The 25,452-nt window shown below is 38.0% G+C and overlaps 5 protein-coding genes across 11 annotated transcripts; 1 reads left to right on the plus strand and 4 right to left on the minus strand.

Annotated features, from left to right (window-relative positions):
• Positions 1 to 194: 194 nt before the first annotated feature.
• LOC111788106 (aminopeptidase M1) lies at positions 195 to 7,758 on the minus strand. Its single transcript, XM_023668299.1, has 19 exons — positions 7,480 to 7,758; positions 6,769 to 6,914; positions 5,898 to 6,000; positions 4,997 to 5,183; positions 4,828 to 4,921; positions 4,592 to 4,745; positions 4,377 to 4,481; positions 4,169 to 4,285; positions 3,916 to 4,029; positions 3,648 to 3,830; positions 3,221 to 3,524; positions 3,028 to 3,149; positions 2,848 to 2,945; positions 1,901 to 2,078; positions 1,695 to 1,809; positions 1,542 to 1,609; positions 1,394 to 1,468; positions 743 to 820; positions 195 to 640 (listed from the first exon to the last, which is right to left on the minus strand). Exons 1-19 carry the CDS (start codon positions 7,693 to 7,695, stop codon positions 434 to 436), a joined length of 2,664 nt encoding a protein of 887 aa, XP_023524067.1. The 5' UTR covers positions 7,696 to 7,758; the 3' UTR covers positions 195 to 433.
• A 985-nt stretch (positions 7,759 to 8,743) lies between these two features.
• LOC111788216 ((S)-coclaurine N-methyltransferase) lies at positions 8,744 to 11,898 on the minus strand. The gene is made up of 8 exons (XM_023668493.1): positions 11,607 to 11,898; positions 11,352 to 11,460; positions 10,823 to 11,047; positions 10,644 to 10,743; positions 10,449 to 10,559; positions 10,221 to 10,304; positions 9,388 to 9,446; positions 8,744 to 9,259 (listed from the first exon to the last, which is right to left on the minus strand). Exons 1-8 carry the CDS (start codon positions 11,791 to 11,793, stop codon positions 9,067 to 9,069), a joined length of 1,068 nt encoding a protein of 355 aa, XP_023524261.1. The 5' UTR covers positions 11,794 to 11,898; the 3' UTR covers positions 8,744 to 9,066.
• Positions 11,899 to 12,156: 258 nt separating this feature from the next.
• On the plus strand, positions 12,157 to 23,864 carry LOC111788224 (solute carrier family 25 member 44-like). Of its 7 annotated transcripts, none has more exons than XR_002814115.1 (10): positions 12,177 to 12,464; positions 13,416 to 13,474; positions 13,629 to 13,679; positions 13,963 to 14,097; positions 14,190 to 14,444; positions 14,541 to 14,639; positions 15,776 to 15,980; positions 21,645 to 21,818; positions 22,440 to 22,841; positions 22,961 to 23,864. XR_002814115.1 is itself a non-coding variant. In XM_023668505.1 (4 exons), exon 1 carries the CDS (start codon positions 20,007 to 20,009, stop codon positions 21,042 to 21,044), a length of 1,038 nt encoding a protein of 345 aa, XP_023524273.1. In that variant the 5' UTR covers positions 18,817 to 20,006; the 3' UTR covers positions 21,045 to 21,095; positions 21,645 to 21,818; positions 22,440 to 22,841; positions 22,961 to 23,851. The 7 variants fall into 7 exon arrangements, 2 of the variants coding, with proteins under 2 accessions (XP_023524273.1, XP_023524274.1); XR_002814116.1 differs by having other exon boundaries at positions 12,179 to 12,464; positions 15,860 to 15,980; XR_002814117.1 differs by having other exon boundaries at positions 12,157 to 12,464; positions 14,194 to 14,444; positions 14,541 to 15,980; positions 22,961 to 23,842.
• On the minus strand, positions 16,075 to 17,213 carry LOC111788317 (17.1 kDa class II heat shock protein-like). The gene has a single exon (XM_023668645.1). The coding sequence runs from the start codon at positions 16,732 to 16,734 to the stop codon at positions 16,264 to 16,266; it is 471 nt and encodes a 156-aa protein (XP_023524413.1). The 5' UTR covers positions 16,735 to 17,213; the 3' UTR covers positions 16,075 to 16,263.
• On the minus strand, positions 17,463 to 18,296 carry LOC111788315 (17.1 kDa class II heat shock protein-like). Its single transcript, XM_023668643.1, has one exon. It carries the CDS (start codon positions 18,123 to 18,125, stop codon positions 17,646 to 17,648), a length of 480 nt encoding a protein of 159 aa, XP_023524411.1. The 5' UTR covers positions 18,126 to 18,296; the 3' UTR covers positions 17,463 to 17,645.
• Positions 23,865 to 25,452: the final 1,588 nt, after the last annotated feature.

Raw genomic sequence — 25,452 nt, forward strand, 5'->3', positions numbered from 1 at the left:
ATAGTTTTATCGCTGAGCATCAGTTAGTTGCTAACGATCTCGAGACTATTTTGAACCATTTCTCAATAGGGACAAAAATCGTGATGTATCGATTATTCATTAATCGATCGACCTAACACATATTAAATAATATTAATTTTAAGGATCAACAAAAATTAAGCAAAGATCTAATAATGTAATAAGCATGAACTAAATGTAGAATATGCATAATTAAGCTTGGAAGAAGCACGACTTTATCTAAAATTATTGAATGTGCAACCAAAGTAAAAGGCTGTTTTCCTGGGGGCAAGCAGTCAGGAGGAAACATTATAGTAAAGAAAGACTTCATTCCACTTCATTATTATGGGGTTGTGGAATTGATTGAAGTTCATAAATCTAACCGAGACAACTATAACATCGCAGGAGCCTTGCTTTCAAAGACGCTTCATATTCACTATTCAGTGATACGTGATAAAATGCATTCATCCAACCCTAGCTCTTGTACAACTCTAGAAAGATCATGCTCCTTCTGAACGCTCTGAACCCATCTTGAATTGATGTGAACACGCTCGATGCTCTGCTTCAATGTTCGGGCTATCCCTGGCTTCACACGGCTTGCAAAGAACTCCTCAACTTCCTTCGCTTTGTCATACGACGCAAACTGAAATGACGATGAAAAATGAAGGATAGATAGGTTATAGGCGAGAGCTTGAGAACAAACTAATGAACCAGGGTGGTTGAGAAAGAAGAGAGCTGTACAAACCGGGGAGACTGTGGCACTGACAAAGCGTCCGATCAGAAACCCGGAGTCGAAGATTTTTGAGATTTCTTCCCACTTTGCCTGCGTTGACATTGTCACATTGTTATAGTTTCGAAGGAACAGAGCACGAGATATGAACAATGAAAAAACAGGTCTTATTTGATAACTTTTTTTTTTTCTCGTTACATTCCTGAAAAACACATTCTGACTTCTAAGCTAAATTTCAAAATAATAATAAAAAAAAAATAAAACTAAGAAAACTGTATATGTATTGTGAAACTAGTGCCTTACAAAGCTTGATTATATATATAGATCCCACGTCGGTTGGAGAGGAGAATGAAACACCCTTTACAAGGGTGTGAAAACCTTCCCCTAACAGACGCGTTTTAAAAACCTTAAGGGGAAGCCCGAAAGGAAAAGCCCAAAGAGGACAATATATGCTAGCGGTGGGCATAGGAGGCATGGGCCAAAAGGGCGGCCAAAATGTGAATAAATTGTGTTCATTTCCCCCCTCAACATCCAACTTTGGGATATAACCACCCCTGTTGTAAGAACTTTCTGATTGATATGCTAACAGGATAAATATTTACGAGAAAAGTGCCAATCAAATAATAATATAGTGTGCTTCTTAATGGAGAGGATTGAGTAAATCACCTTCAGCCATGTCCAAGCTGTTTCCCGTGCTTTCCAATTAACCCCTAGTCCAAAAACAGCATCTTGACTACGAACCTACAAGTGAAAATAATGAGTATTTTGAGTCTCAAATGCAAGAGGTTGTCATTGTATGAAGAAACTACAGTACCTCAGACGACAACAAAAAGTTGAGAACTTCCAGAATGATGTTAGGATCTGGACAAGATGCCAAGGAACCTAAAAAGAAACAGAAGTAATCATATGAATATTACACACAACACAAGGAAACTCGTTCGTCGACCAAAAATGATATGTGATTTACTTAAAATGCGTGTTTTCTCCTGGCTAAGATCAGTCTCTCTATAAATTCTTAAAAGTGATTCGTAACCAGATCTGTTTGAAGTACTGACTGTCTGCATTACCGCCACGTACGCAGCCTGAAATATTATAATAAAGAAAACATGAGACGATTAAGAACGTAAGATTCTTGCTTAGTTGTTTGTACAGCATTATGTTCCTCCAGCGTACCTTTCTAATATCAGGTGGGAGGAGTGGCGTACTTCTGTCATCTAAAAATGCATGAAATCGCCTATTCGCTTCTTTTATTGTTGATTCACAACCGAACAGAGCAAGAGCCGTCAATATTTCTCCTCTCAACATTGCATCAAGATGGCTTTCGCCTGGTTTCGGGTCCCAACCCAGTTTTCTACATATAAAGTTGCATATATAAATAAAATAACCAAAAAGATTGCAAGATAACTTTTATGCAGTTTGTATTTGTAGATATTTGGCATCCAGACACTCATTAAGATGTTCAATATCCTAAGGATATTGTTGCAATACCTGAAAATCATGACTTCAAAAAAATATAAATGGTACACCTTACCTGAAAATCATCAAATCCTAATTTTTCCAATAAAGTTATAGAGGCCATAATTTGGGAAATTAAGCCAGAGTCTCCTCGACCAATAATATCTTGGCCAATTCAAAAGAAATTTTGTTTTAAAAAAGCAAGCAGTAAAAAAAATCCAGAACCTCCGTGCCAACTATTGGGGTTATTTAGATTTATAGAATATGGAATTCTTCATACCAGCACAAGGATTTGCAGAAACAAAAGAAAATGCAAAACATTTCAATTAAATCTAAGACAATATGTATATCATAAACTCCCCCCAGCCAAAGGGAAAAAACACCCGAAGTTTTTCTGTTAACAAGAACGCACATCATTCAATAGATCAAGCTACAGTTACCATACTTCCATATTATAAATGTGCCGTTTATTTTGTTGACCACCAAAAAAAAAAAAAAAAAAAAAAAAAAAANCGCATCTGAAACAAGATAACTATAAAATAAGATCCATTAATGACATCTTATTTAGGCTATGCAAACATATAACTTTAATCATGGCCAAAAAATCCTACATAGCCGCTTATAAAGATTTAAAAGTACACACAAATTCACATGAAATATCTTACTCTGCTGCAAAGTAGAAATTGTTGATGAAAAATTGTTTGATGTTGACCAGGGCCTCAGGAATTGCATCAGCCGCAATTTTTTCAAGTTTATAGCTTATCTACAAAATAGTTTCCCAGAATAAGCTCTCTAGGTATGACTATAAAAACTGGAGGAAAAAAGAGTCTAGGTGAAAACATTACACTGATCAAATTCGATAACACAGTATAGTCAAGTTCCTTTCTGTAAGCACTTATTAAGGTAAACAAAGAAGTAACTGATTGCTGGCAAGCCATAGAAAGGGCAAATGCATCATCCAAAATACCTGTAGAAAGAATAACCTTAGCTACTCCTTATTACCGACATCAAAATGAGTAAAGCTAAGATGTTAGTTACCAAATCTGTCAGTTGCAGTCAAATGATCTTTTTCTATTGCATTTCTAAGCTTATATGAAAGATCTGTGTCATACTTCACCCGGTAGAAACCAGTCTGATCCACATTAAGCTTTATCCAATCACAAGATTTATCATTTCCACCATCCCATTTTCTGAAGGAACAACCGAGGAACTCCTTGATGTCAACAGATTCTGTCTTCGTTTGCAGCAGAAAATTCTTACGCACATCATAGGAGCCACAACACAATGTTATGGGAACAATCCATTGCCCCTCTCCACAGGAACCACTCAACAAAAATCTTGACTGCCAATTACAATATCCATGAATTATAACCCTCAAGAGTTTATCAAAAAATAAAATGTTAAAACTAACATAAGAAATTCATAGATGAATTTGATCAAATGACAGAAACCAACACAAAGAGACCTGCTCAAACACCAATTTCTCATCTGTCACTTTGACTGTGACAACAGGATATCCTTGTTGCTTAGTCCAGGAACTCATTAATTTGTTCACAGGTTCACCAGACCCCTCCTCAAGTGCAGCCCATAAGTCTTCAGTTTTTGCATTTGAGCAACTGTGCCTTTTAATGTACGAAGCAAGTGATTTCTGATCACATCAAGCAACCCACTTCAACGAATTGGATTAATAGGTACAAAATGATCCAATTTTTTAGACAAGGAATAGTAAAAACCTGAAAACACTCGGCACCGAGATAACTTTGTAACATTCGAATAACAGATGCACCTTTTCTATAGCTAATTGCATCAAATATTTCATCAACCTCACTGGCATGATTTATCTCAACCTGAAAGAAAAGAGTGCTTCCTTAACTTGAACAAGAAACACTAGAATGACTTTCCTTGAATTAAGACAAACAGAATACCCAACAAAGGAGATAATAGAAAGAAAAAGCTATGCCTGCCGGCTGCCAGTCACACGTGTACCTCAATAGGATGTGATTCAGCAAGACCATCCAACGTAAGACCATGATTTGATTCTTCAAGAAATTGATTCCATACTTTCCATTCTGGAAACAAGCTATCAGTAGCTAAATAACTCACCTACACAAATGAGATAAAATGAAAACCAATTATAAGCATTTCCTCCGACAATGGGTTCCAAATAAAGACAAATTAAATGAAAGTGGGATACCCATGTTGCGAATCCTTCATTCAACCATAAATGTGTCCACCACTCCATAGTTACAAGGTTTCCAAACCATTGGTGTGCAAGTTCATGAGCCACGACGGTTGCCACCTTAACAATGAGAAAATAAAAAATTATAAAAAGTCAAGGAATTGGCAACATTCCAATTCAAATTATGAATATAATTTTTGTTTTTAAGAAGGCTTGGATATGCAGATCACCCTCTGTTTGTTGGCAGCTGCTGAGTGCTGATCATCATAAAGTAGAGCAGTCTCCCTGTAGGTAACTAAACCATAGTTTTCCATGGCCCCAGCAGCGAAGTCTGGAATTGCAATCATGTCGAGTTTTGGTAGGGAGTATGGGCAAGCAAAATATCTGCAGAAGTTGAACCACTGTTTATGAAGAAAATAAAGAAAGTTTCTAAACAGGATGAATAATACTGTATGGACCAACATACTCCTTGTATAGGTCAAGAGTCTTCACAGCGACCTGTAACGCAAATTTTCCTTGATTTGCCTTTCCAACTTGACAGTATACACGAACTTTCACCCCTGTTAAGATGTCAATTCAAGCTATTATTAACAGTACCCACAGTATGCATAAGAAACTCTAATTTATGATTTTACCATCAGCTGTATGATCTTCCACATAATCAAATAAACCAACAACCATGGCCACTAAATATGTGGACATAATTGGTGATTCTTGATATGTAACCGTCTTTAGATGCCCATTCACTTTTTCTTCAATAATTGGCATGTTGGAAAGTGCTATTAGTTCAGATGGTACATCTAACGTGATTTTGAATGTAGCCTGCTTGTCAACAATGAACAGATTAAAGCAATGACTAGGTAGGAGTTCCAATTGGGTAGAAATAAGCTAAAGGTTTAAACATCATTCCAGCCTCTCTCAATTTTGACGTAATTTCTCTTTAAATTAAAATGTACAATTAGTTCATAAGTTTCATTAAAAGCCAAAATTAGTCTCAATAAGTTATTTCATCATTCATTTTATCAAATTAGAAGTAATATACGCACATAACTCATTTGATGGGCAAACTTTTCAACAACTAATATTGCAAGAAAATGCAATTAAAAATGTACTTTTATAAATGTGAAATCTACTTCCCTTGACAGCACATTTTCACATCTAACAATATAAAAAACTTCACAAAATGATTCCTCTAATTTGAATTGTCTATCCTAATCGACAGACCAAAAAAAAAAAAAAAAAAAAAAAAACCTTCCAAAAAAAAAAAAAGTTAACATAATATAAATATCATATTTTATTAAAGATGGGGAACTATATTAGAACTGTTGAATACTTATGGACCAAAATGGAAACCAGGTCAAATTTCAAGTGACTAAAAAGTAACATAAATTAAGATAAATTTTGGCAGTGCTATTTCTGTGTCGCTTCAACATGGTGATGGGAATAATCACTTCAAGGTTTTAGTAGATGAATTAAAGGGGTTTAGATCTCCATAGAGGGAAAAAAGGAGAGAGATGGAAAGAGATATGCTAACACCTTAAAAGCAGGTTCATCCCAGCAAGGGAAGCAACGTCTAGCATCAACAGGTTCAAATTGTGTAACAGCCATATTTTTCTTCTCACCATTGTGCTCATAAGTGCTGGGCAACAAAGAGAAAATTCGTATCATTCAAGTTAAAAAAGAAGCAAAAGTAATCACTGCTCCGTTGCTAAGAAATTGAGGCAACAGAAGAAATGAAATTACTGACAATTATCCATACAGATTGGGATAAGTGTAGTTCAACACACTGCAAGCTAGTGGCCCATTGTAAAAGTACTAACACATAACGAATAACTTGAAGATACAAAAAAGAGGGAAAAAAAGAAAAAAAGAAGAAGAAGAAGTCCTTCCCAATCTCTTATTCTTGAAGTTCCATTGTTCCAAAATGCTGACATCTTTTTTTTATTATTATTTTATTTTTATTTTTATAGTACTTATTTCTAATTTTGCCATAAATTAGGAATCGTAAAACCTTCTTCATCATATGAAAACATGAATGATTACAAGAAGTATCTTCTCTTTTGCTTTCCTATAACTCAGGCTAGTTATATAATCGCTATATCAAAACTTTTGAGGACTTGGATGCGAATGAGAAGTACAATCTTTTTTAAAATTCTTACGAACTAAAAATGATATCATTTCTTGAACCTTCAAATTCCTCAAAACTAATAATATTTCTTATGAGTTTAAGCGGCGCACAGCTAGGAGTTAAAACTTATTAAGAGAATCAGTTACACCTTTACCATGAACAAATTTCCCTGCAACATCAAGTTCATAATCCATAAAGGTCCAACATTTTCATCCCAGCAGTATGATCTTTCTCATTTCCATTCATCGAACTTAAGCTCTCACATGCCAAAAAAATTACCTTCTATAGAATCCTTTCATTTTATCATTCAAGATTCCTTCGAAATTGATAGACAATGTTCCTGACCCAGTTGGTAGCGTCTCTGCAAACTCCAAAACGAAAATTTGGTTCTCTTCACAAGCTTGAATACTTGAAGGCTGGAAAACCTGGCCCAACAATTGTTCGTCAAATAATTTCAGATAAAATAGAAAATGCATAAATAAATTTTTAAAAGCTTTCCTATTCTCATAGGAAGCACACGATTGCTGAACACCTGTCGTGAGAAAATATATAGAATTCATGTTTTCATAACATTTTGTCGACTAAACAGTTATATGGGTTCTATAATATCCTAATATTTTTATATAACCTAGTAAGAAGCTGAGAAATCATTGCTGATTCCAAGCTTGAAATGCTCAAATGAAACAAAAAACAGCATCAGCCATCGTGAAATTTCAGAAGTATAACGAGCATGGTAGGAAGTTCATACTCCAAACTCGACCATTAACTACGAAATCTAACACCGTAAAAATCCATTTCCATCTCAAGAGCTGAAAATGAATAATAAACGTACATAAACAAATCAAGAACGGAATGAAAAACATGCATAAAAATAAAAAATTAAAAAAAAAAATCCACATCATTCCCCTTCATTCTTCCACTTTTTTCCTTACAATCCTCGAACGCCCCTAACGTGGAGTCTCAAGTCATAAAGAGAGAGCGATTCAATACCTTGGAGGAGCTCCGATGCTTGAAGGAAACAGAAGCATCATCGACATGAAGGTCGGCAGCATTGAGCACCAAAAATCGAGTATCAGAAAGGATATCGACATCGATTGCTACAGAACCAGAGAATTTACAGAGACAGAGGTCCGGTTTGAGGCTGATCTCGTATCGTTTTGGAACGGCAAATTTCGGGAGCCGCGGTTGATTTCTGAATTGATCCATCGGCGAATGAATCGGCAATCTCAATCTGAAACTTCAAACACTCTGGAGATGAAGACTATGACTGTATTTATTTAAATAATTACTTTTTTTTTTCTTTTTATTTATATAATTACTTTTTTTTTCTTTTTATATATATAATAAATTACAAATTTGATTTAAAAAAATGGAGATAAACGAGTTTAGGGCTGGATTTTTGTTAATTTTTATTTATTTATTTTATAATATTTATTTAGTGATTTATTTTTTCTATTTGTCAAACTTAATTTTGTGCCCATCATTAACTACTTAATATTAAAAATTAATTACACGACAAAAATAATTATAAGATTAAGGATAAATTTAATTTTTTTACCCACCAACTTGTATAATATAAAGTATAATTGTCCTATATATTCTTAATTATAAAACATAGTCTATTTTAAATAATTTATAATACAGTTGCTAAATATATTCCTCAATATCTATATATTCTCTATTATAATTGTTCTATATATTCTCCATCTTTTCAATTAATTATATTCTTGTGGTACTAAATATATATTTATTTATTTTCTTAATCATAAAATATATCATATTTTTAAATAGTTATGATTTATTTCACGTAACTAAGATAATCTTGAATGATTTTAGTAGTTTATTGAATAAAATAATCAAAATTAATTCAGAAGTATTAATACAAATTAATTAGTTATTAATAAAATAATAAATTTAATTGGTGATTAATGGTAAGTATTTAAAAAATAATAATTAACATTAACTAATATTCCTAATAAATATCCCCAATTACATTAATTTAACATATTTGTATTTATCAAAATAAATTGAAGTATATAAACCATAATTATATTAATTGAATATGGTTGTGACTTGGGGTATGTTAACTTTTAGTTTCCTACATACAAAAATTTATTAAATCATAGGGTAACTTTTAAAATTATAAAGACAAAATAAAACGTAGTATCCTAACTGTAATTTAAATATAATTAATTTAGATATTGTTCCATTGATTATGATATATACCTTCGAATCTTTTACTGCTACCCGAAAGTTGCATATTTAGACTACATAGACTACAGAGACTACAGATCAATTGAATTCAAATTTAGTGCAAACAATTCATCACCGAACTACGTTCTAAAAAAGGTCGTAGAGGCTCCTCATGGAGCCAATAATCCGACCCAGATTCAGCACTGATATAAATATTGTAATCAGCTCTTGCACTGCAATGGCAAAAACTGTTATTACAAGAACTATGGATCATATGGCTTCACCAAATTCATAAAGTTCAAAGGAAGAAATTCAGTCCAAGTTCATAAAATTCGCACCTTGTTCTTATGGCCGCTTAGATTATTGAAGCTTTGCTGCTTTGCATCATTTCTTCTTGAATAGTAAATGGCAAACCATCCATTCTTCCCCATTGTTGTACCCAAATAACTCGGCTACTGCAATGAAGAATGTTCTCCAATAAACAGTCCACTTTACAGCTGAATCCTTGCCATAAGTAGTTGCCATGATTGGTTTTATTGAAGCCATGTTCTTGTCCATTCTTTTGAGCCATTCTTCACTGCAAAGGATGTGTTAAAATTGTGTTTAATCACAATTTCAAAATATGAAGGCAAATTTGGCAAGGAGACTTCAACATTTACTTGAGAAGATATTATGTTCTCCAAATGTGTGTAAGGTGGTACGTACCTTGTTTGAGAATAGTGTTTGCCATTCACAAGCCAATGATCGACAATCGACACGTCGTCCTGTATGGAACAAGCAAAATGTTACGACTCAACTCGAAGCTTCTTGTGGTTTTACTATAAAGTTCTCACATTCAAAATCAAATGAAAACAAGATGGTCATAATTCTCAAGTTGAAATGTCTGGTATGCTTTGATGGAATGCAAGAAATGACAATAACTATCAATACTAATAGCAAAAATAAGTAGAAATTCTCAAACAGATGATCTATTTGTGCATCTTAGACACTCTTACATGATAGGTTAGATACTTATTGTTAGGATTACACAATAACGCACCATCGATCTAGATGAACACAAAGAATGGGAGAGATGCACATTTTTCTAAGTTCCCCGTTTTCTTTTCGTTTTATAAGTTCGAAAACTAGCTTTTTCAAACAGTTTAAAACAAATGATTATCAGTCAGGAACTGTAGACCGAAAAAAGAAAACTTGTAACAGCCTAAATGGGACAATATCTACTAGCGATGAGCTTGGGTTGTTACAAATGGTATTAGAGCTAGACACCGGGTAGTGTGCTGGCAAGGACGCTGGGCCCCCAAGGGGGTGGATTGTGAGATCCCACATCGGTTGGAGAGGCGAACAAAACATTCCTTATATGGGTGTGGAAACTTCTCCCTAACATACGTGTTTTAAAATCGTGTGACTGACGACGATACATAACGGGCCGTAGCGGACAATATCTATTAGCAGTGAGCTTGGATTGTTACGAAGCTAAATGAATGAGGCGATAATTCTAGGGAAAGGTGAGGTTTGACAGGGGCAGGGGGGCGTATCACCTGAAAATAGAGGAGTAGATTTGCAGAGGGCATCGTGCCACCTTCGAAGAAGTATCTCGTAATCCAATCATCTTCATTTTTATCCTAAACAACGAGGCCATAAAATGGTTAGCAAAACATAATATTTCCTGTTTATCAAGATGTCTACTACAAACAGCATCAAACCAATAATAAGGGTTCTAGCCATGAAGAAACCTCAATGTATATAAAAATGTGAATCAACCGTACCTCAAAGTGATAGGCAAAGACTTTATGGCAAAAATGATGAACAAAGAGGAGACTATCCTGTTTCATCCAGCCTGATATTTTCTTGAGAAGATCCTTGTAGTTCTTCATATGCTGCTCTCGGGTAAAAACAAATAAAGTTTCAAACCATTTCAGGATGTGGGTATCAAAATGGAACTACATCAGGAATTTAGTTACCTCAAACATTTCAATGGAAATTATTCTGTCATATTCAGCTTCCATTTCAAAAGTGCTGATGTCTGCAACAATAATGTTGACATTATTCAGCTGGAGATCCCTGAAACCACATATCAAATTTTAATGGTTATTAAGAAATCTGAAAGAAAGTTCGAGGTATACAAGACAAAGCTAATTACCGGCACTGCTCCTCAATGTAATCTTTCTGTGTGGTTGAATTGCAAATTCCAGTCACCTGACAATTCTTGTAATTTTGGGCAATATACAACGAAAGTGACCCCCAGCCACATCCAACATCAAGAACAGAGTGGCCATCCTTCAGTTGTGACCTTTCACAATACATTTGTAGCATGGCCTCCTCTGCGTCCTCCAGGGTACTTGACTTGTCCTTGAAATAGCATGAACTGCAACAACAGATCATGTTAGGGCTAGTGAATTGACCAGATTAAGAGAACTTGAAGCTATTTGAAGCTCTTTTTGTTGTTTGTTTGTGCTTCTTACTCAAAATGACCTGCAAATCTCTGTTTTAATACACACTAGGTTTTTTTCCATCGAAAAACTAAGCGTTCCATTATGCATCACACAATATTTTCAAGTCCTAATTTCGAATCTGCGTATTCATGTCATCTTAACGCAAATGAAAATTCACATGAATAGAAATCAGACTCTTCCAATCGCTCTGTAAGACCTTCGTAAGTATTTCACTACCTGTACTTGAGATTCTTCCCCAAAACTAACTTGAAGAACGAGGTAGGAAGCTCGTAATGTTGAGCTTTTGGCTTATCAGTCTTAATAGCAATTGGCATTTCCCTTAAAGCTGCAGAAACAGGCACAATCAACTAGTTCAATCTCCTTGAAATTTGACAATCCGCCAAATTCAAAGTAGACATGCTCCTCCGTCAATAAATCCAGTTACCTAGTTCAATCTCCTTGAAACGTAATAGCTATGGAATCGCAACTTACCGTGCACAAAGTGGAGAAAATCAGAGAGTTGGAGTTGAGAGGAAGGCTTAAACTGGGAGCGAATACGAGAGGCGAGTAGCAAGCGGGTGAACCTTCTTACGACGGCGTCCGGCAAGAAATTCCGTTCGAGTGAAGCCATTAGAAGACGGACAGTGACGTCGTAAGGCACCTGAATACGCTCCGCCATTGCTGTGTGGCTGAAGCTCTGATTCGCAAAATTATTGGGCTTCTAGCCTTAGCTTTTCCTCCACTGTTCTAACTACCACTCAAAGTCTCGATCTGTCTCACACTTTCCAACTAAAAATAAAATAAATTATTAAAAAATTAAAAATTTGTTTTATATATTTGTACGAATTTCGTTATAAGTTAGTTTTAGAAACATTAAACATTAAATACACTATAAGTTAGTTTTAGGAACATTAAATATAACATACATTATTTAAAAATTAAAATTTGTTTTATATATTTGTACGAATTTGAATATAAGTTAATTTTAGAAACCCTAAACATTAAATATAAGAGGTATGAGCTGGAATTTAATAGACTTGGGCCCAGGATTTTGTCATGTAATACGACGTCATTTCATTGGTTCTGTGCCTTCACAAGGTCTTGCTGGAGTTGGGAGAGTGCGTGTGTCTTCTGCGGAGCCATGAGGTGCGGCATCAACAGAACCGAAGGATCGGCCGCCGGAAAAGAAGATAACAGGCGGATGAGCAACGAGGAGCGTTCGGCATATTTCGCGAGGAGAGAGGCGGCGAAGATATTGCAGATATTGCGGCGAGTTCTTGAAGGATCAACGTCGAGCTGTCGCTTCAATCAAGTTGCTCGTTTATGCTCCATCTGTTGGGAATAAGAAGGGTACCTTGTTAAATGCTGAAGATGATTTTCAAATAGATTCTCATATACTTGTCGATACAACTATTGGTTTTAGTTGCACATTGTTGATTAGTTGCACATTGTTGAGGATTGGTGAGAGATGAGTCCTGCAGCTAATTAAGGAGTTTGATCATGTATTTATAAGTAAGGAACTCATCTCTTCCACTGGTATTAGACTTTTTGGAGAAATCAAAAGCAAAACCATGAGAATTTATGCTCAAAGTGGACAATATCTACCATTGTGAAAGAGTTGTCATTCCTAACCTGGGATCAGAGTGATGCCCTTAACTTAGCCATGTTAATAGAATCCTTAAATGTTGAACAAAGAAGTTGTGAGCCTCGAAGGTGTAATCAAAAGTGACTGAAGTGACGAGCAAAGGAACTTTGTTCGATGACTTCAGAGAAGGAGTCAAGCCTCGATTAAGGGGAGGTTGTTTGAGGGCTCCATAGGCCTTAGTGAGGCTCTATAGTGTACTTTGTTCGAGGGGAGGATTGTTGAAGATTGTTAGGAGATGAGTCCCACATCGGCTAATTAAGGAGTTGATCATGGGTTTATAAGTGAGGAACACGTCTCCATTGCTACAAGACCTTTTGGAGAAACCAAAAGTAAAGGTATAAGAGTTTATACTCAAAGTGGACAACATCATACCATTTTGGAGAGGCGTGATTCCTAACACACATTTTCCTTTGTACTAACATAATTATGCAGACTGTTTTAGCTTTGCAGTTGGAAACTGGATGATAGCATATAGCAATTAATTGGATGAAAAATTGAAAATCCTACATATTTGATATGAATGATTTTGTGCTCATCTTGGTTGATTAGATTTTGTCTCGCTCCTCTGAAATCTAGTGATATTGCGTAAGTTAAAGTTTATTTTGTAGCTTTCTCGTTAAACTGAAAAATTTCAGTTGCTTTGGCTGTTTTACTAGACCTCCCTGTAATCAAGGATGTACTAGAGGCTGCTGATTTATTGAGCAATAAATGGAAGGTACTCGCTCATCTTCTTTGTAGCTGGCTCTTTTACTATGATTGTTTCTAGTTCATTTGCTTCATACAACTCTATCAAGTTCTAGCTAATTCTGTTTGAATAGATTTCTTGCTCACTTCAAATATACACTAACATTAGTCTAATATTATTGTAGACGCAGAAGGAATTAATTTATATCATCATGTATGATATCCTCCTTGGCCAGGTATTTTATTCACGTCTCTTATCTTAACATAAAAGCATTCTCATTGAAGTGTCGACTCTGAAAACATTTGAGAGATGGACGAATTGGGGGAGGATTTGTTGTTGTTCAAACTCTGTGCTGACCATCAGGACCTTTTAAATTCCTTTACTCGAAATGAGTTTGTCTATGTCCAATAATGACTCTCTTGGCATGGCTTTGAACCGTACTTGTATATATATCTGCTGCAGCTGGCCTATTTTACATTTGATGCTGATTGGATATATTTTATGGGATCTGTGTGTAGAAAATTCCTTCATTTGGCGATGCAGAGATGTTTCTCTTGCGGCAGCAAAGTTCTTCACAATCTGCGGTTACACAGCTTCTGTCAAATAGAATTGCAAATGATATTGAAGATTTAATAGCTCGTGATGAAGCCCTGGTAAGAGTTCTGTATGAACTTGTTGCTTTGCTGATATCTACCAACTTAGTTATTAAGCCTAGTCATCTCTCAAGAGGTAACCTTCAATGCAGGCAGGTGTTTCAAGGCCTCGTTTTATCCGTGTGAAAACTTTGAAGATGAATGTTCACACGGCAATAAACGTATTAGGCAAAAAGTATGCAGTGAGTTCCAAGATCTTTCCTAAATGTTGTTGATGTGTATGCCAGTAGAGTAGAGTAGAGTGGAGTTCAATTGCCGCAACGGGATTATCTTTACTTATTGCACATTTCATCTAAGTGCCTCCTAGTCGTCTCTCCTTTTAAAATATGCATCATGGATGCAGCGAGGTAAAGTATGTCGACTTTTGTTCTTGGTATGGTCTGTAGTTCATCACGATGCCTTAAAAAAAATTCCTTAATGGTGTTGGTTTTTATGTCAAATAGGTACAGAAGGATGACATGGTTCCTAACCTCTTGATACTCCCTCCAGGCAGTGATTTACAGGATCATCCTCTGGTTGCGAATGGGAGCATCTTCATGCAAGTAAGTCCCTAGTTTTATCCAGTTCATTGATTAGAAAGCATGCATTGGAGGTCAAGGGTTGTTGTTCTTTCTTCTTATTGTATAACAAGAGGGAGTTGATGTTTGTTGGGGAAGGCTAGTTCTATGGTTGCTGTAGCTCTTGATCCCAAGCCAGGATGGGAAGTAAGATCATCTCATCTGTATTTACCATCCAAGTTCATCTTTCGATCAAAGATCGTTTTCTCAATGCCTTCCTTCCTTTCACTTCTAGTATCCTCCCTTCCTTTCATTATTAGATTATTTCTCTATCCGGCTTTGCATATGAGCAGATATTGTCTTCTTTGGACTTTTCCTTTCGGGCTTCCCCTCAAAGTTTTTAAAACCGTATGCTAGGGAGAGGTTTCCACACCCTTATAAAGAATATTTCGTTCTCCTCCCCAACCGATGTGGGATCTCACAATCCACCCTCCTTAGGGACCCAATGTACTCGTTGGCACTTGTTCCATTCTCCAATTGATGTGAGACCCCCCAATTCAACCCCCTTTGGAGCTAAGCCTCCTTGATAGCACTCGTTCCCTTCTCTAATCGGTGTGAGACCCCCTAATCCAAACCCCTTCAGGACTCAACCTCCTTGCTGGCACATAACTTGGTGTCTAACTTTTATACCATTTGTAACGGCCTAAATTTATTGCTGGCAGATATTGTTCTATTTAGATTTTTCTTTTTGGGCTTCCCTGTAAGGTGTTTGTTAAGAAGAGGTTTCCACACTCTTATAAAAAATGTTACATTCTCCTTCCTATCCGACGTGGGATCTTACATGTATGTTACGTGGATTATCCTCAACCTTGGTGCAAGATATAGAAGTTTTGCAGGGGGATTTCCTTGATCTCAATGGAGAAGATCCTTCATTATCCAAAGTTAGTTTTGCTCAACTCCAAAGTGATTATATTTTCTTGAAGCCCATGGCGAATAATAACTAAAACTATTACTGTCATTGTAGTATTTTTTTCTTTTTTCTTTTAAAAAATGATGACCGCTTAGATGTTGGATTAGCCGAGCATTATAGCTTTAAGCCTTTACAAGACACAATCCCATTGCTCCCTAGGTTTTGACAAAACGATGGTAGTAAATAATGGCTCCGCCATCATTGCTTATAGATCGGAACACTTCGCAATTTCTAATTGCCTCAAGTAGGTAGAAGGCAAACATCTAACCTTTTGCCATGGCGTACTGATAATCAGCTGGTAAATGTTCCCACTGTGGCAGCGGCGTGGTCTCCCAATTTTTGCAGGCGGTAAGTATCAACACATTGGTTCGGTTTATCTGTAGGAACCAGTTGGATTCTTCAGCATCTCCGCCCAGGTTAGTTGAAATTACAATTCTTGCCTAGGTTTTTATTGTTATTTTCAAGTCTAGAATTCTGCTTAGCTTTGGAGAAACAAATCACACAGCACAGTAGTAAAAGATTAACATTTCTGATGAAACCTGTAAATATTCATTGACATAAACCATCAAGCACACACTACAGAGGCAACCCACATTACAGACATTACCACACAAAACACCACCAAAAAGGAAGAAAATTAAAAGATAAAAGAGAAAACCAGCAGGGCGCCATATTCTGAAAACTCATGAACCAAACCCATCAATTGACCTTGACCTCAACCACCTTGGGCTTCTTGGGCTCAGGTGGTGGCAACTTTTGGACAGTCACAGTGAGCACACCATCCTGACAAACCGCTGAGATGGCATCAACGTTGGCATTTTCCGGCAACACAAATTTCCTCATTAACTTCCCAACTCTCCTCTCCATCCTCACATACTTCGCCCCTTCTTTCTCCTCCTCCCTCTTCCTCTCGCCACTTATCAGTAGCACATTGTCGTCCTCAACCTGAACCTTGATGTCGCCAACCTTCAGCCCTGGCATGTCGACGACGAAAACGTAGGAATTTGGATACTCCTTGATGTCGGCCGGAGTGGCTGCCATGGCCTTGGCATCCCGGACGTAGGTTCGCGTTGGGGCATTGAACGACTTGTCGGCCTCGTCGACGAGATCCATAACATGGTGGAGGGTGGAGAAGATTGGGGAGTCTAAGCCCATGATTCTTAGATCCATCTTTCGCTTGTTAACTGGAGAAATGTTTGATGCTCAGGGAAATGTTGGTGCGAAGGAGATTTTGGTTGTAAAAGATGATCTGGTAGAGCTGTTTTGGTGTGGGTAAGGGAGAGCGGTTGGATTGGTTATTTATAGGTGTGTGTTGTGTGAAAAGAGATGAATTTTCTGGAAGGATAGAGAAGAGTTGGAAGGAGGTTCCAGGAGCTTCGGTTGCATTCTCGTCTGAGTTCTAGAATGTGACAGAATATTCCATAAGCAACATTTTGTTTGGTTTTCCTAATTAGTAATTTGTTCCGAGTCCGCATCCTCCCTGACACCTGTTCCTTTCTCTCATTCTATCGATGTGGGTCTCCACTAAATTCACTCGAGGGGCCTAAGGCATGTCCCTCGTGTCTATCCCTTCAAAAACAGCTTTCTCACTGGCACATCGTCTAACGTTTAGCTTTGATACCATTTATAATGGTTCAAGTCCACCTAGTAGATATTGTTCTTTAAGTCCACCTAGTAGATATTGTTCTTTCCCTTCTCCTAAAGTGTTTAAAAAGGGGCTAAGAACCCTAGGATGTTTTGTTCTTCTCCCCAACCAAAGTAGAATTGACGAGCTTCTCCCCAACCAAGGTAGAATTGACGAGCTTCTCCCCAACCAAGGTAGAATTGACGAGCTTCTCCCCAACCAAGGTAGAATTGACGAGGCCCGATAGTATAAGTTTTGGCCCTATAAATATTTATGAGGGTTCATAGTCTAAATTTATTGTAAACATTATTACATTATGAACAATCGGCAAAAACAAACCAAACAAAACACCATAAAAACAAACCAAACAAAACACCACAAAAACAAACCAAACAAAACACCATACAAAAGTCGCATTATATTACAAACCAAAACAAAACAAGGCTCATTCATACGATCAATCTTGTCCCACACGAACCTCAATAGTCTTGGCATTTTTGGGCTCTGGCGGCGGCTTCTTCTCCACCGTGACCGACAGCACTCCGTCCTGGTACGCCGCCGATACTTTGTCAACGTCGGCGGCCTCCGGCAGCACAAATTTCTTCAAGTATTTGCCCAGCCTCCTCTCCATCGTCACGTATTTCCCTTCCTTAACCTTTTCACTTTCTCTCTTCCTCTCGCCGGTCACAACCAACTGGTTGTCCTCGATTTGGACCTTGATTTGGTCCATTTTGAGGCCAGGCATGTCGATGGAGAATTGGTAGGCGTTTGGATATTCTACCACATCGGCTGGAGTCGCCGCCATCGCCTTTGCGTCCCTCACGAAGGCGCGTGACGGCCCGTGGTGGGTGCTCTGCCCTGCCTCATCAGTGAAGTCCAGAAGGTCATGGAGGGCATTCAGGAATATTGGGTCTAACCCCATTCTGGCTAACTCCATTTCTCTTTTTTGGTGATGGTGGTGTGACCGTCTGGGTTCAAATGGGCGCGTCTTGGGTTTATATAATGGTTGGGATCTGCATTTAGTGAAACAAATGTCTAATTTATGTCTATATTTTAATATTATACATATAATTTCTTTAAAGTAAAGTAATTAAAATAAATAAAAATAGGAAATACCTGCGAGTAGATATTGTCTTAGATTTTCGCTCAAGGTTTTTGAAACGCTCAGGAAGAGGTTTCCACTCTATGTAAAGAATGCTTCGTAGATTTGTCCGCTGGGAAGAGATTCCTACGCTCTTATAAAGAATGTTGTGTAAGCTTCTTAGGATTTTAGTTCTTAAAATGCATCTTGCTAGGGAGAGGTTTCTATGCCGAATGTTTGTTCTTTCCTCATCGATATATGTTTTGTTCTTTCCTCGGCGATATGAGATCTCACATTCACATTATCAGGCTTTGAACTCTTACTAAAAAAAAAAATAATAATAATAATTAAAAAAAATAAATAAATAATAATAATAAATAAATAATAATAATAATAATAATAATAAATAATAATAATAATAATAAATAAATAAATAATAATAATAATAATAAATAAATAAATAATAATAATAATAATGAAAGTTAATTTAAATATAATATTCTTTAGGGTAGAGTTTGAGAGGAGCCAGGGGAGATGGTTTTAATGTGCCACAGCGGAAGTATTCGGTGGATTTATCTTTACACGATGCTACACACGTGGATAGTCCATCTATGAAATTATCTCCACGTGGCCTTTTGACCTGGTATGACGTGTGGAGTAACCGGCCGAAAACATTTTGACACATAAGAATCAAAGCCCAACCCCAATAACCGGCCCCATAGAGAAAACGTGCGTAATGGGCTTCCGGAACGGATCGTTAAAATGGGCCTGAGGCAACACCGGCCCAATTTCAATAAAACGCGTCACATTCTTTCCTCGCCGTAATGTATTTAGTGAACCAAGAGGCAAGAGCCAATGGTTTCCTTAAATCGTCCAAAAACCGACCATGGATTTGCAAATAGATTGAGCAACAAAAACGAAGCCGTCAACTGGAGTGACGAAAATTAAGACTTATGATTGTGTCAGAGGAAAAACTATGGGCTCATCTGGGTCTGTTGCCTGAACCCTGCTTCTTCACCAACCAAAAATGGGGATTTCAATAAGATTTGCAGAAAACAATAAAGAAGACGAAAAAAATAAGAACACTAACGATCTGACTTCTGCATTTTGATGGGTCTATTGTAAAGAATTGGGTGATTTTTGTTAATGGAAGCGTCAACTTGGAAGAGACAATGGAAGCAGCGGAAGACACCAAAACCCAAATGGATAACCCACAGAATCATGGAGGGTACAAAAACCCTTTTGGGTTTGTTATTAAAAGAGCCTCATATCTAAAAATGACCTCGACATGGTGATGGACACGTGTCCTCCCTCCTCGATCTTCAAAACCCTCGCGAAACTCCATAAATCTTGTTTTTTCTTCCTCCCTTCAGCTCTCGCCTCCGTTTTCGCTTTCAATTTTCCACTCTGAGTTCTGGGTTTTGCTCCTTTTTTATTTTAGTGGTTTTTTCTATCTGGGTTTGTGTTTTCTTGGGCTTTACTGCCATGATCGTATTGGAATCCATGGTGAGATGAGTCGTATCTTTCAATTTATTGCCTGAAAAAACATATTTGTTCCAATTACTACTGTTATAATCTCTTTTAGGTCAGCGTCTGATCTCCCTTTTGATTCTGACGATCCCTTTCATTTGGGTGTTTTCTGTATTTCATTGTTGTTACATAGTTTAGAGAAGGAAAAGGGTTTATCTGGTGTCTGGTTTCTGGGGTAGTTTTGTATTAGCTTTAGAACTGGCTAAGATGAGCCTGAATGCAGCGGAGGATGAATCGACTTCAGAAATTCATATTCCAGCAGAGATTGATTGGGATATGTTAGACAAATCCAAATTCTTTTTTCTGGGTGCTGCTTTATTTTCAGGTGTATCAACTGCTCTTTACCCTATTGTTGTTTTGAAAACTCGGCTTCAGGTTTCTGCTACTAAGCTATCAAGCTTTAACATGTCATATTCTATCATGCGCCATGAAGGTTTAAGAGGGTTTTACCGAGGGTTTGGAACCTCTTTAATGGGAACTATCCCAGCTCGAGCCTTTTACATGACAGCTCTTGAAGTTACCAAGAGTGGCGTTGGTAGTGCAACGGTTAGATTAGGCTTTTCAGACACCACAGCCATGGCTATAGCTAATGGAGCTGCTGGGTTGAGCTCGGCTATGGCTGCTCAATTGGTCTGGACTCCCATAGATGTTGTGAGCCAAAGACTAATGGTTCAGGGCTGCAATAACAGTGCTAAAAACCTTAATTCTTGCGTCTATAAGAATGGTATTGACGCGTTTCGAAAGATCGTTTATGCGGATGGTTTTCGAGGATTATATAGAGGATTTGGGATATCAATCTTGACATATGCTCCATCAAATGCTGTTTGGTGGGCTTCTTACTCTGTAGCTCACAGGCTTATTTGGAGTGGTTTAGGCTACTACAATAGTAAGAAGGATGAGAGTTTTAATACTGCTGGGTATGCCTTTAAACCAGATTCTAAGGCAACAGTGGCTATTCAGGGCTTGAGTGCAGCCTTGGCCAGTGGGGTTTCTGCTATCATAACAATGCCTCTAGATACCATCAAGACTAGATTGCAAGTTTTGGATGGAGAAGAAAATGGTCAAAGACGACCCCTAACGGCATTGCAGACCGTAAGAAACTTGATGAAGGAAGGTGGGTTGAATGCCTGTTACAGAGGGCTCGGGCCAAGGTGGGCGTCGATGGCTATGTCGGCCACCACCATGATCACGACCTATGAGTTTCTCAAACGGCTATCTGCTAAGAACCAAGATTGCTTGAGCTGATCGCCTTAGCTGGATTACATTGGCTTGGATATATTCCTAGAGGCAGATAATGTAATGCCCTTTTCTTTATCTTTTTTCTGGTGAACTTTATTCAAGATCATATTGAATATGGCATGGAAACATGTAGTGGTCATACCTCAACAATAAGGAAATTCATTTTTTCCCCTTTCATTTCTCTTGTACAAATGTTCGTGCTAATAAGAAATATAATCGACTGTCAACATTCGAGTTCTTTAATCGTTCTTTTAGTAGTTCAACTTCTAAGAGTCAAATTTTGTTGTTGGGAATGTTTAGAGTTTGATTCTGGGAAGATGATGGGCGAGGAATACTATTGAAAATCGTTACTTCGTGCTCATGGCCTACCCGACTAATCCATTGGTAGGCGTCGTTCACAATCTGTCCAGTTCCAAGAACAATGCTTATAGATTATTAAGTTTTATCTTGGGAGATTTAACAGGAACTGGAGAAATTTTCGAATGTTCATAAACTCGCACCGCTAACATTTAACTACTCATGTTTGATGTTCTGTAATTATATTTGTCACTGTTTGTTCGAATTGATACTTATTATTTCCTTTCTTTCTTCTCCTTTCATATGCAGATGAGAACAAATCAAACAAACATGGGCTATGGTTTGATGATTCGGTCTGCACGGTGAGAGATGTGGACTCGGTGTTCGATTCGAATTCTATTTGCTTTCCTTCTATAATAGCAACAGTGGGTCATCCTTTTAAGGTCCTTAGGAAGTGTTGCAGGCCTACCTAACTCTCAACAGGTGAACTCTCATCTTTCTGTCTTTTATTTCGACTTTCTATGTGAAAACAAAAATGTCTCGAACCACTTAGACTCCGTGGGTAGTCGTACTTTCATTAATGTTGCATTCGTCAAGCCAAAACAGAACGTTGTGGAGAGGATGTTTGCATGAGAATGGACGGCCTGCTTGATAACGTCATACATATCATGTTTCTTGTTTCTTGTTTCGTGTTAGTGATTCGAGTTTTTTCTAAAACATCAATAAAAAACAGAAAAACAAAAACGTTATGGCTTGTCTGTTCTGTATGGCTACTAGCTGGTAAGTTTACAAGACATGAAAGTCCTTCCTAGTTTTTGTTCAAGAAATCCAATAGTGTCTTGTTTGTCGAAATCTGTTTGATGTCTGTCTGATGACTTATATGAACACAAAATTAACACCATTTTCAAGTACCATCTATTTTACAAACATTTTCATACAACAGGAATTACATTATATTGAATGTGAGGATTTGAGTGATGTTCATTTAAGGGAAAAGTTTTCGGGTTGTTCGAAGCTTATTAGACGTTTCATTTGCCTGAGCATCGGACCCATCAGGTAAAGCCATGATATGGAGTCTCACGCTGTCCATTCTATCCATTGCAGATACAAGAGTGCTTCGTATCTCGGCTTGGTCGCAGCAGTGAATTAGTCCGGTAGAGCTTACGTTCGATGGGATTACGCTCTTTCCTTCCAATCGAGCTATCAACAAGAGATGGTTGGTTGTCTTTGCTTCTTCCAAGAGGCTTCCAAGCCCACAACGGTCCGCTGCGGAGCCTTTTGTCACCGCGCTGACACTGATGAACCCCTGTTGCATCAAAATGGCATCAGTTCTCCAAGTTTTTGAACTCGATACGTATATGGCGTGTAAAATGGATCTTTAAATACCTCATCGGTTCGTTGGATATCCATTCCGAAACGAACTTCTCCTGATGCAGGAACCATTTCGAGTGGAACTTCTGATACTCCAGGAAGAAACCATAGCCTTATCCCATGCACAACCTTCAGGTTTGGAGTGTTGTTTTGTTGCTTGCTCCACCATGATTCTTTTCCTGTTTTTCGAGTTTTGTCCTTCATAAGAACAAAAATTTAAACCGAACTAATGAGCTTCGACATCCGATTTGCAGATGGGATTGTCAACGATCATGCGAACGGGTATTACCTGAGTTACATTAACTATCTGTTCTGATTGAATATTGACAAAGACAAGAGGCGCTCCTGAAGAAACTGCAGCACAGAACCAGGCCATACACCGGCTAGTCGTGGTCTCCATGGAGTGCTCTCCCCGCAGTGGCACGAACAGGATGGAGCTTATGACCGAAGAACGATGATCGGGTAGATGCAGGTCGAGTTTTTTGCTCCATTCATACTTCACACCTCTTCTGTTGAATTCTGCACCATCCGGGTTTGATATTCTTCTACTCATTTCTGCAACATCAAACTCTGTTACATTTCAAGCTGCCACTTACAGAACAACAATGGAGTAAAACTAACCCACCCTGCAGTTCATTGCACTGGTCAAAGGTGAGATCACCGAGTACCACAACATGTCGACCGTCGGTTGCAGCTCCAACAGTGAACTTCCTAAGCAAAATCGACGTCTTCTCTTGTACGATACGTGCTCGAAGCTTAAGCGTGGCATCTCCACGCTTAACCTTCAGCCACACAACCTCAAACTGCTGGCTGATCTTAGCAAGATGCGAACTGAGATCAGCCTTGATCTTTGTCGAAACGAACAGCTCCTCGTCATTGTCTTCAGCAACACCTTCAATTACATCGCCCGGTAATGGCATCGTCTCGTCCCAATCCTCCATAGCTTCTTGCTTCACTCTTTTCACACAAACGACCGTTGGAAGACTACTCATTTTCGAGATCTCGAAAGATCAGTTGTGAGATGTATTGGGTTCGAGTTTTTGAGCTTAAATTCAAGAAAGTTGTGACATTGGATCTGATTATTATTTCTTCAATATGTTTCGAACATATCAAGAGTGTGGGATTTTAGGACTTTACGTCTGGGAGTTTGGTGGTTTCAATTTCTTTATTACTACTTGGGATCTGTCAATGCTTAGCTAATATCATTATTTTATTAAATTACAAAAAGCTCACAAAAATAAATAAATAAATAATAAATAAAAATGGGAAAAATAACAAAAACGACGACGTTTTAACCAGGTACAATTCCAGCACAAAACTGAGCGAGCTCTTGGCGCAGCCTGTCCATTTCAGCCTCGGCTCTGGCCCTCGTTTCAGCATCTCTAGATCTCAATCTCATCCCCAAAGCTCCCATCTTCCTCTGATAACTCTTCACCTATAAAACCCAGTTTTGTTTCCATGAAAACAACCGTAAAAATGGAAACTTCTGGGGAGGAAAATGGAAGAACAAGGAAAAAGAAGGGACCTTTCTGTAAGGCCAGCGGCGGAGCCCACTGCGGCGGCAGATTTTCTTAACGACGGTGAGACAGAGGTTCATCTTCTTGGCTGCTTCACTGATTGGAAGGTGAAGATATTCTTTCAAATCGTTCACCGTCATTCTTCCTGCTCTCTGCCTCTGTTACGATTCAAAAAAACAGAGCTCTCTGTTTACTCTGTTTTAATCTGTTTTGCTCTGTTTTGCTCTGTTTTTACGAATTGCTTGCTTTATATGAGGATTTTTACTGACCTGTCTTGCAAGTGGTGTTTGGGGAACTCGCCGGCGACCCAATTCCGGCGACTGATCAGGCTGTTGATCCATTTCCATTTGATCTTCTCTCTCTTCTTCATCGTCTTCTCTCTCTGCAACTGCCGCCATGAACCAGTAAACAAAAGCCAGTCGAAAATTTCATAAGAAGAAGGGAAACAAGAACCTGGGTCGAGCGGGAGTGGTTGAGAGTAATTATGCGGCGATAACAGAGGGCTTTCATCATTCCAATCCAATCCAATGCATAAAACATCATAAAAATCCGACAATGGCTCAGGTATAGCTGTGTACTCATCAAACATTTGGTTCAAATAATGTTGCATTATGAACTGCTTCACTTCGTCCGTCCCCTTCTTCGAGAAACTGATACACATCCATTGTTCATTATATTAAAGCTTTTTAAATAAATAAACAGAGTATTCGATCGAGCTTACTCAAACATTTTGTACTGATTGATGTTTGAAGGATTTGTCGGAAACGTTTCTTGCAGAATTGCATGCCACAATATTCCGAATCTTCCATGTATCTCGAGCTTTCTCGTATTAATACCTTCAATGGAGGAATTTCACTAAGAAACAGAGCATGGAATTGTCCTGTCGGAAAAGGGGAAAAAACAAGACATAATAATTGAAGAACTAACCATTTGTATGAACGATTTCTCTGAGGATTAAGCAGCAACTACAAGTGATGGGTTGAAAGGTGTGAATTTCAGGGGTGATCGAAAATTGGGTACTACTGTAACCACCGCCGTCGCCGCCATAACCAGGATTTGGAAAATGGGTTTCGCCGGGGAAGCAGTGATAACTGGAGGGGTCGAGTACAGTAGAACTCCAGTACTCTATCTCAGCTTCGCCGAAAGTGGAAGAGGGCGGTGGGAATTTTTGGTCATTGGCGGCGGAGTTGGCGATTAGTTCAGCGGCGGTGGGTTTGATATTGGCCATG

The sequence above is a fragment of the Cucurbita pepo genome, chromosome LG02 (genome assembly GCF_002806865.2).
Source record: "Cucurbita pepo subsp. pepo cultivar mu-cu-16 chromosome LG02, ASM280686v2, whole genome shotgun sequence".
NCBI lineage: Eukaryota > Viridiplantae > Streptophyta > Magnoliopsida > Cucurbitales > Cucurbitaceae > Cucurbita > Cucurbita pepo.